At 30.5% G+C, this 11,693-nt stretch overlaps 2 protein-coding genes across 2 annotated transcripts; both read right to left on the bottom strand.

Moving 5' to 3' along the window:
- Positions 1–3,281: 3,281 nt before the first annotated feature.
- On the bottom strand, positions 3,282–5,849 carry AT4G08545 (LRR receptor-like protein; the record flags this gene model as incomplete). The annotated part of the gene is made up of 3 exons (NM_001340594.1): positions 3,282–3,614; positions 5,320–5,380; positions 5,818–5,849. 3 exons carry the CDS (start codon positions 5,847–5,849, stop codon positions 3,282–3,284), a joined length of 426 nt encoding a protein of 141 aa, NP_001328545.1.
- A 75-nt stretch (positions 5,850–5,924) lies between these two features.
- Positions 5,925–8,828, bottom strand: AT4G08540 (DNA-directed RNA polymerase II protein). Its single transcript, NM_116923.4, has 11 exons — positions 8,610–8,828; positions 8,451–8,538; positions 8,210–8,383; positions 8,057–8,128; positions 7,900–7,977; positions 7,694–7,818; positions 7,523–7,595; positions 7,358–7,419; positions 6,874–7,257; positions 6,625–6,715; positions 5,925–6,317 (listed from the first exon to the last, which is right to left on the bottom strand). The coding sequence occupies exons 1-11, from the start codon at positions 8,687–8,689 to the stop codon at positions 6,123–6,125; spliced, it is 1,422 nt and encodes a 473-aa protein (NP_192594.2). The 5' UTR covers positions 8,690–8,828; the 3' UTR covers positions 5,925–6,122.
- Between the last annotated feature and the right edge of the window lie 2,865 nt (positions 8,829–11,693).

The following is an 11,693-nucleotide window of genomic DNA, read 5'->3' as shown; positions in this document are numbered from 1 at the left end:
AAGCTTGATTTATGAGGTGTCCAAAATTAAAATGGTTATCCTGTTTACTAGGATTCTTTATTTTAAAGAATTGAAACTTTAAACATTTTCAAAAAGTTATAAATTGAATTTTACAAGAAATTTAAACATGATAAACACTATAACAGATATTAATATGGGATGATATAGTAAGAGAGAAATCCTAGATATACTACGAGAGAAATCCTAAATATAACAATCAAAATTCAATGATGAAGTTTGGATCAATATTAATTTTTTTTTAACTTTCTAATTTTATAAATATTTGAAATTTATAATAAAATGACAAATTTGTGTTTAATTTCACGGAAGAGGGTTATATGGTGGGATGGGTTTGAGTGGATAATAACATGGAATGGTATTTTACAGAAAAACCCTATAATTAACAGTCATAATATAATTATATAATATTAAACACTAAACAAAATTAACAATATTAAAAAATACACTTAAAACTTAAAAAAATTTTAAACATATTTCGATTCTTTTATAAGAAGTTTAAACATTATAAATATTTAAATTTTATACTACGGGAGAAATTTTAGAATTGACTAGTTTGGGTTGATAATAATTTGCGATAGTACTAGAAGTGAAATCCTAGAATGACAATCAAAATACATAATTATACAATTAAATACTAAAAAAAACAAACATTATTAACAAAATAAATACATCTTAAAACTTAATTTTTTGAACGCATCTCGATTCTGTCATAAAAAAGGTGAAACATTATTAATATTTAAACTTTATATAACGGGTGAAATCCTAGAATTTATGGGTTTGAGTCGATATTAATATAGGATGGTGTACTATGAGCGAAATCCGAGAAACAACAATCAAAATACAATTATACAATATTAAACACTTAACAAAATAAACAAATACAACTTAAAACTTTAAAATAAGTTATAAAATTTTGTCTCGCGGTTTAAATCAAACAAAGCATAAATCTATAGATCATCATAAAAAATTCAACTGTTTTTTATCTAATAAAAATATAGGCCCGCGGTATACTGCGGGTTAATATCTAGTGTTTAGTTATTTTCTAAATGTCAACTATTCATCAGTTTGACTGTTTAAAGTAAGAGCCATTAGTAACTTAGGTAATGTATAAGGCCATTTTCTCACTTGTTAGAGCCAAATTGTAGTATTTAGAAGTTACGAAAGAAAAGGACTAAAACGTTTTACTAGATTTTACGGGAGAGAGGTACTTTGCTGACTAAACAGATTAAAGCAGTACTTTTCAGTTGCAAGGAACTCATTAGTCCCTCTCATCGGGACTTTCTCAAAGATGGCAATATCTTGTCGAGAAATTAAACTTTATATAATAAGATTAATGGAAAAATAAGAAAATAAATAAGGTATACCATATCATAAAGATAAAAACACTTTCATATAATATTTGGGTTTTCGTTTGTATAACAATGGCTTTAAAAGGAAAAAAAAATCATGGACACAAAATAGGGAACAATTAAGTATAGCCCGTGTTAAAGAAACCGCGGAATCTATATAATATTGTTTTTAAAATTGCATTAAACAAGATTTTATACAAATTACGAATAAAAATTGGACGCTTTGAATTTTAGATCCAAAAAAAAAAGAAAAATGGGGTAGGTGCCGTCTAGACGGCTATATTAATCGGTGTAGGTGGACAGAAAATCGAATCAACGATTATTTTTACCGTTTGGACAAAATTGATACTGCCTCTTTTTGGCAGCGTCTAGGCGGATGGACGAGTTTTAGAACAAGGAGTATAGCCAAGCGTTATAATAACAATGTCAAACAAGTTTCTTTTTTGGTTTGGTGGTGAGATTGTCAAAAAAACAACGATATGATTGGACCTAGATCTCCATTTCAAGTTCAACCATTACGAAATATGTAAAAGTTAAGGACATTACAGATCATAGAGTGGGATAAATTAAATCTTAAAATATAAATTATCGGTTTTGAGACCTAATGTGCACTCGTCGTTTCTTGTTTTCGAAGGATATAACAAACTTCAGTCAATTATGTTTGGTTTTAATAAACTTCAGTCTTGTTTATAATCTAGTTTTCCTTTTGTAAAAGAGTAGCTAGCTACCCATGTATATATGTTGTGTGAAGAAAATAGTGATAGAGATTGCTTGTTAAAGAAATAAATAGACACAGAAATTGGTAACCGAGTTCACGGCCTCAAACGCTACGTCTCGGGGGAGATCTAGCTTCACTATATCAAAGGGATTACAAACACCACTTGACTTGTGATGTTGTTTTGGTTTCAGGTACAATCTCAAGAAGAACAAAGATCAAAGATAAAGAACAAAGAAGGAGAAAGCTTCTTGAAAAATAAACTCTCGTTTCTTCTCTTTCTCTCTAGAACTCTCTGTGTCTTGTCTAACACACCTACCACCACTTTCTCTAATCTCACGTAGAGATATATAAAGTGATGGAATGGGCCATTTTGTTCTTCTCTCTGTTAGGCCAAAAGGCCCATTTATTGTGTGTTTTGTCAAATCCAATAACATGTTGGAACAAATAACACTAGTTTGACACTGATTTTCTGAGTATAGTGAATGTTAATATCTTGTTATTTTTAGATTTAGTGAACACAAGAAAATTAAAAAATTTAAACAAATCAAAATATTTGAAATTAAACTCAAATTCTCTAGTTAAGAAATTAAAACTAAAATCAAATACCTAGCTATAACCAACCTCGTAGTTACCAAATCAATTTGATACTATGCTATGATGACATTCAAACAAATACTTTGTCTTCTCCTAAGATATAGTTTCGTCTCCGAATGCAAATATATAAACTGACTTTATGTTGGAAAATTAATTTGTAAGAAATCGAATATGCAACAACATTATCTTTTGAGCAAAATATAAGCAAGATATGTTCTTGCAAATTTCTTACGATAAAACATTTAAATGAGAGGACTGCATAACGTGAGTTTCTTTCACTAATTTATGCATCTTTTGTACAAAATGACATGTTCTAATTTGTTTCTAAATTTTTAATTTGCATATAATTTACCTATGTTTAAAAAAAAAAGATTAAACTACCAATGAGATGTTAGCACAAAATTATTTAAGAAGACATCTAATACTCATTCCTTAATTTGCAAATAATCTCAATGCTTGTGGTACAGTGACTTGTCTAACTGTCTCATACAAAACAAACAATATCATCAAACCTTGAATCTGCATGTTCATTTTCCTTCTCTCTCTTCTCCAGCTCTACTCGACTCAGCCTCAATGAAAAAAGAATCACATGAAACCTTCTATTTTCCCTTTGTCGAGACAGGATACCTCTCGAGAGTCTCTATAATCTCCTGTAATTCGAATTCTTCGTCAATGTCCGCCATCATCCTCAACAGATCCGGAGATTGCTCCTCATCACTGAGAACCGCCATAAGCGCTTGCATCTCGACTTCTACACTTAGAAGACCCTCTAACATACTAACTACTGCTAACATTGGTGGCCTATCAGAAGCTGCACGACTCGTATAGAAGATCCCAACTTTGATTGTCTTCATTACCTCATCCATGTCATAGCTTTGTAGTCGCAGATCTACAAATTGCGCCAAGTTGTTATGCTTCCATAGATGACACACCTAAGAATACAAATGAATTCAGATTAGTAAGTTAGAAATCATATGCAAAATATGAACTACCTATAAACCACTAAGTATTATTAAAACTAGGTTGTGTCAGATTTTATTCTTATTTTTAATTTTAAAACGAGCTCATTTTGAGCTGCTAACAAAAAGTTAACTCCGTTAGTTTTCTATTAACGAAAATTTCACGGCATGTATTAAATGGCCAAATCAACGAAATTTAGCCATTCTTTTAGAAGTCAACCAAACTTTAGGATTTAAATGAGATTTCAAAAGTTCATGTTTTTCGTCCCAAATTTGATAGTTGACGCATTTTTCTACATTTTCCCCATAATAAACCCTAGAACTAGATCTTAAGTCTATAAGTAATTAAATTCAAATTGATGGAGAGTTTGATAGTTTCCAATATTTAGAGAAAACAAATTGGATGTAATTCGACAAGTAAATTAATGCAAGTATTTAGAAAAAAAATGTATAGAAAGTCCATAAACATTTCATGAAAATAATGTAACTTTATTGTAAATTACACTGTAAATCAAATATATAAACAAAGTCCATATTTTTTGTTCGAATTTGTTCTAACTTTTTAAGTTATAAATTTAAAATGGGTCAAAATTAATTATTAACATAATTTTTGTTCGAATTTGTTTAACTTTTCAAGTTTTAAATTTAAAAATGGTCAAAATTATTAACATGATTTTTTTTCTAAACATGTGTGATTGAAACCAAATAAAATTTATTAACATACATTCATATTCAGCCCGGTAGAAAAACTTATATATCGCCTTTTGTATTACAAAATTAGTTTGGTTTCATGTTGATGAATTTATATAACTCAAAAGAATTAATCTTGATTAACTCTTATTTTCAGTTATTTCATAAAATTAAGAAAAATCTATCATATATAAAACAAAATACTTACTTTTATCCAAAATTGAATCAAACCTAAATTCGACCCTAAATAAATTTTGGATATAGTTTGGGTAACAATAAATATGAAACCGATTTTCGAAGCTAGTAAATTATTTTTTTTTACATAACAAATACATTAGTGGTAACAACTAAACCATTTTACTATATCTCAGCTAGATTTATTATGATTTTACATAATGTTTAACACAAATACGAAAAAATTCAATTTGGAAAAAAAAGAAATTGTAAAATATAATTTAGGAAAAACGAATCTTAAAATAAATCATTTTTATTGATTTAAATTTCTGTATAATGGTTTGTTTATTTAAAATTGATTTTATTGATATTAGGTGTTATTTTACTTTGTACTAAAAGGTGAGAGTTTAGAAAACTAAAGAAAAAAGTTTAGGTTTTTCCCATTTTGCCCAATATTTTCAAAAAGAAAAAAAAATATTTTTAATGATACGGTAATTCATTAAAATGTAAAATTTGTTTGATATTTGAATCTTGCTATTGTTTTGACTATTGATAATAAAAATAAATAAATAGTACATACATATTTGATGATCATTATTTACTTGTTTGTTGTATTCGGCTTTAATATATGTAAATGGAAGCATCCGTTGAAAAAGCTTTTATCACGCTAGTCATAAACTTGGATCATATGTTAATAACCGTTATAGCTAAGTTTGAAAACAACATACAATCAGAAATTATACAGAATGAGAAAACGAGTCTAATCCAATGGAGCCTGAGCACAGCCAAAAGGATACTCAAGGACTTTTCTGACAGATTGAGGGTTTGAGTAATGAACACAACTCTCCACATAAGCCAATGCACTGTCATAAGATCTGAAAAAACAAAAACTAAAATGTTAGAAGAGAGCCAGAGACTTTGAATGCGAAATCAAATGAAGAGAAGCAAAAAAGGTTAAAACCTTGATCAAAGTGGATTTTTCTACCCTTCTTGAGCTTTGTTGAGCTCCCATCCTTGATTAAAATTAAAACTGCTGTAAAGGTCCATTGAACTTTTAAGTACTAAAAACTAAACTCGAAGTCAGATGGGAGTGGACATTATTTGAAAATGAGTAGTTGAGAGAGAATCGAGCTTTCGATTGATCCGGGAACTTGGAATCCTATGGATGAAGACATGGAACTATCAATGGTATTCTTGGTTTTTAAAGGCGAAAGGCGACCGAAGGCGTAAAGACCCTCTGCTATCGCCTTGCGCCTAAGGCGAGCGCCTCGGTCGCCTTTCAGATGTGAAGCGAACGCTTTCAGGATCTCACTTTGCCTCCGAGATTCTAGGCGATGTTACCATCGCCTCACCTCGCCTCACGCCTATGCACGCTTTAGGCGCGCTTTTTAAAACTGGTATTTACTTAAAACTGTAAATACTAAAACATCAAGTCATAATTTAAATAGTGAAACTAAGTAACTAACACCATAGAACTAAGATGAATCTTAGTTCGGTCTTGTTCGATTCTTAAAGGCAAGAAGAAATAGAGAATCTAACCGATGATCTGTGTTTCTGTACATTGTAAGACATATATACAAAAGTATTCGCTTCACTCAACAAGCAAGAATCAACCCTTCATTTCTTCTTGGCATCGATAAACATAGCACGAGTCCAATGTTCAACATCCTCGGACTGTGAAGGTGGTGGCGGGTACTTAGGATGCTCCACCAAATCCCATCCGTTCATATCGTTGTTCTTTCGGGTTGATAATTCGGTTGCAGAGAGATAACTGGCTGGTGAGTTCGGGTCCTGGTTGTAACTTGTGTTCCTCTGCTCAAAAAGATATTAGAGGTATCGTTATAAAGTAATCATGTAGAAACAAAACATATGAACTGCTTCAGAAATCGTGTACAAACACAACATTTAATTGCTCAATTCATAAAGTAACCACCAAATGAACCATCAACATCTACAAAATGTAGCCATTTTCAAAGGATTTGGACGAGAGATATAATGTGTGGAAGCTATATGAATTTTCAAACAGTTTGATGGGTTCTTAAGCGACTAATATGGTTCTTAATCATGTTTGGGTTTTCCTTTGGAAAATTTAATGAGAAAGGGAGGAATTAGCATGTACCGGAAGATGAGCACTTTCGAGTAAGGAGCTCGAGATGACTGAGTGAGCGTTCCATATGGATTTGTTGAGTTGTTGAGCCTGCTTGCCTGATCTGCATCATCAGAACACAGAAGTACACATAAACTTACCAGGAATCTAAACAGGTATATAAGATACCAAATACAAAAGTCGGAAAAAAGCAACATCGTGTGAAAAGGATTCCCCGAAGATATGGAGATAAATGTGAGTTGAACATAAAGTTTGCTTTACCTTGAAGAAGCCATTTTCAAGGAGAAAACAGACCGGACCTCCTTTGATGACGAAAGTGTAGCCAGTAACTTGGCAAATGCTTCAAAAGTTGACGCCTCGGGAGGTACTTCAAGGCAAAGTGAATTGTAACAATACGCAGTCAAGCACGCAACACTTTTCTTGAGAAGAGCTATCCCTTTCTGTAGATCTCTGTGTGACTCAATCGAATGAGGAGAGGCAGAGGAGTACTTAAAGCTGTTGCTTCCTGGAGAGTCCAGACGGGGTTCTTTTCTATCGGACTCCATGGAAGCAACACCGAAATTGCTGGAGTTTTTATCTGTCCATGAGTTTTCAACGCTGGTTGAACAATAATTCCGGCGAGGTATGAAGAGAGGATACTCATTGCTGCAACAGAACAATGCCTTCTTTAGTTTCTTTATTTTATCATCTTACAAAGCACAGGTATGTAGAATGAAGTTTCCAAAAAGGGAAAAAAAGATTGTACCTTCGAGTAGAAGTACGTCCGTCCCAATATGAATCTCGTTGCCAAATACGAGAGCAAGAGCCCTGTGTAGTTAAAACCAATAGACATGGACGAGTTTACAAGAAACTACAGTGAACTTTGTGTTCCACTAGCAATGCAAACTTATTGAAGATAAAGCAATCATACCGCAAAACCCGAGCTATGTAGTGCAGGAGCGGCTAAGTTATGAACAACAAGATTCAGAAGCTGGACCATATACCTACTCCACATGTCAAAATTTTGTCTTATGAAACCCGATATATACCACGGACTCAAACCCAAATGCATAGCCTTAAGAAAGGGAGGTCAAAACATTACCCCAACGAGACAGCAAGCTCTTCTGATGGGATAGAATGAGGATCCAAACCACTCGGAAGACGTGAATTGCAAATTACATCATATTGACGAACTGAACCGTTCTGACTCTCTCCATCAAAACTAACCTGGATACAGTACAGAGCAACTAATATAAACAGTACTCAAAGATGATAAACAGAAACAGATTATCAAACTAATACACATACTCGACGTAAAGGAAACAATTTGCATATCTGTTTCACAACAACTGACTGCTTATGAAGACGCTCAGACGAAATCGCCATCTGCAATTCACAAAACTCAACTTCTTTACACTACACATCACAACGTCAAACCAATCCCAAAAAAGATATAGCTCCTTACATGACCAAGGCTCTGAGTACATATCAAATTAGGAAAATACTTCTCCACTTGTTCAACTCTAGTTTTCTCAAGCTGCATAAGAAAAACATAGTTATCTATCAAACAAAACTTGAATATTTCTTATGACTCATAAAGCATCGATTTTTAACGTACAGTAGAACGAGCTGAATCAAGAACTCCATATTTAACTTTAAGATCAGAAGACCCTCTCTCAATCTTAACCTTCCCTTGAGTAACTAACTCCTTATTACTCTTAAGCTTCTTCTTCAACTTCGAAATCTTCTCGTTTTGAATCAATCTCCAATTCTTCTGATCATCAGCTTTACCCTAATAACGAAAACATGAAACTGTATACTTCACAGAACAAAAAAAAGATGAGTCTTTAAAACCAAACCTTAGATTCCAATAGCTCATTGAATCTTGATAATAATGAATCTCTTCGAGTTTTGAGTGACTTCAACAAAGTGTTATACTCAATCAATCTATAGAAGGAAAAAAAACTATGAGGGTTTCGAAAAAAATCGAAACTTTATGAGAGATTTTGTGGTGAAACCTATGATTAACGCAAGCAGTACAGATACAAGGACGATTAGTGTTGTCGCAAATAGCGCAGTTACTGGATCGTTTTGTCATCGTTTATTCCAAAACCATATTCTCCGGAGAGAAGCTTGACGGCGACCTAGAGAAAGATTCCGGTGATTTAAGGTCGAAGAGTCGGCGACAAATTGGGAAATTAAACAGTTGGTGTGTCGTAGCGAGAGATGAAGATTACGGATACGGAGTGGTTTTTTCGGGTTTGATTAGTAAACCGGTATCGCTGCGGTACGAAATTTTACTGGTTTAATACAGAATTAGATATTTTTTACTTTTCGGTTTGTTCTTCAGTAGAAACTCTATAATGTTAGGACCATAAAATTTTATTAATTTATAATAATATTAATTTATCTTATAAATTAATATTTATTAATTTATCGTATAAGTTAATAAATATTAATTTATCGTATAAGTTAATAAATATTAATTTATAGAAATATTTATGTAAAATACAATATTATATTATTTTGAAAATGTTTATTAACATATATTAAAAGCCAATGGCAGGCATTATAAATAAGTTCGAACTCCAAGATTTATTTCACAAAATAGCTGCAAAAATGTATATATAGATTTAATTATCTATATGCTTTTAATATATTTGCCAAAAAAAAACCAATAATTAAAAGCTAATGGCAGACATTGTAAATAAGTTCCAACTCCAGAATTTATTTCACAAAATGGCTGTAAAAATGTATATATAGATTTAATTATCTATATGCTTTGTTGTTTGCATATATAATTATGTTAGATTTTTATTTTTATTTGACTTCTTTAATTTATTTTTTGGCAAGATATTGTGTATGTATATTTACAATATTAACGTGAACGTAAACGTAAACATGAAGCTTAATCCAGTTTCTCTTTACACAAATCTTAGCAATGCTTTCTCAAATAAAATATTTTACAAAATCAACTATGACGGATCAAATACGCAAATAGTTATGTGAGTACAACAGATATCATACTAGTTGTATTTTAAAAAGAATTGTAATTGTAGCTTGAACAAAAAATTCATATAAAAATTAGTCTTAAAATATATACTTAAGATTTATGATTATTAATTTATAATATTAGTGGGACTATAACTTTACATAGGGATTTCAAAAAAATTATTATCTTATTATCTTATCGATTTTGGTTAATTTTTACATTGGCCCGACTTGGGACCGGCAAAATTTATTAATTTATCGTGTTTATTAATTTATCGAGTATTAATTTATAGAGTTTCTACTGTAGTTGTAAAATCTTTTAACTATTTTTGTAACATGAAACATGGAATATGGTCGGTTTAAGTATGTACAAAAGGGTTGGGCGTTCGGTTATTCGGTTTCATTCGGTTTTTTGTTTTTTTGGTTCCTGCCTCCTATGATCGATAAGGGAACCAGAATTTTTTTGGTTCGATTTCTTGTCGGTTCGGTTTAGTTGAAATATTTAGGATGGGTTATTGGTTTATAGCTTAGGAATTGGAAATTCAACCAAAAATTGTTATTCAATCATTGATCTTAAAATTCTAATTAAAATTATATATTATTGATTCGATGATTTATAAATACTAGTTAAAATCCTTTTTATTCATTTGAGATTTTTGAATTTAAGACCCGTTCGGATATTTTTAGATTTCTAGTCGGGTTCGGGCTTGAATTAATTTAAATATTAAAATATAAAAATTTTGTATGCAAATCTATCAAATTACTTAAAAATTTAAAAAATTACCAAACCAACTCATATAGTTTTATTTGAATATATCCAGAAGTAACCGACAATACACAAGAATAACTTAAAAATCAGAATATTTTGTATGTATAAGTATAAATATAACTAAGATATTATTAATATATACTTATATTTGAGGTATGTTTAGGTACCTATTCGGGTCGGGTTCAGGTTTGGGTTTTTTGAGTTTTGAAGTTTAGACCCATTCGGGTATTTGAAAGTTTCGGGTTTGGATATGAATCGAGTTTACAGGTCAATTTTGGGTTGGTTCCTCGGGTTCGGGTACTATGCATATGCCTACCAAAATACCCAAAACAATTAATAAAAATTCATTAGATAGAAATTGGGATAAAATGTAGGAAGATTGACAAAAATAGTACTAAAAGATTTTTGTTTCCAAAATTAACCCAACATTTCAAAAAAACAAAAAAAAACATGAAGTGGATTTTTATAAGTTTTGATTTCATGAAAATGACTTGTATACTTTTATGAACAATCTACATATACATTTTTGCAGCCATTTTGTGAAATAAATCCTAGAGTTGGAACTCACTTACAAGTTACAAGGAATGCCATTAGCATTAATTATTATCAATAAACTAATATTCCTAATTACTAGCATTTCCTTATCTAATATATTTTCATAAATTCTAATTACTTCAAAGAAGAGAAAGTTTAGCACATTATTAATATTATACTTTATTAAAAGATAAATATTATAGTTATCTATAATTTATTAAACATTTTAGAATATTTAACGGAAAACGTTTACAATATTTATAATATGGAAAATCTTACAAAATTAAATAATTATTTGAAAGAACTTTGAATTGATTTGAATTATAATTTTTTTAATAAGTGTATTATTAAAAAAAATGTTTAATTTCACCGAACGAGATAAGATGGTAGGATGGGTTTATAATAATATATCATATGAACTTTATAAAAATTAAATAACCATTTGAAAGAAAACTTTTAAATTGATTTGAATTATATATTTTTATATTAAAGTATTATTAAAACAAAAATAACAAAATAATGTTTAATTTCACTGAACGGGGTTAGATGGTAGGACGGGTTTGGGTCGATAGTAATACGAGACGATATACCACGGGTGAAATCCATTAGATATGTTTAATTTCATTGAACATGATTAGATGGTATGACGGGTTTGGGTTGATAGTAATACAAGACGGTATACTAAAGGTGAAATCCTAGATATAACAATTAAGATACAATTACATTATCTAAAACACAAAACAAAACAAACAATATTAATAAAAAAATATATAATTTAAATTTAAATTATATAGTTATAATCTAGATT

The sequence above is a fragment of the Arabidopsis thaliana genome, chromosome 4, assembly GCF_000001735.4.
Source record: "Arabidopsis thaliana chromosome 4, partial sequence".
In the NCBI taxonomy this organism is placed as follows: domain Eukaryota; kingdom Viridiplantae; phylum Streptophyta; class Magnoliopsida; order Brassicales; family Brassicaceae; genus Arabidopsis; species Arabidopsis thaliana.
This window is presented reverse-complemented; position numbering and strand designations above follow the sequence as displayed.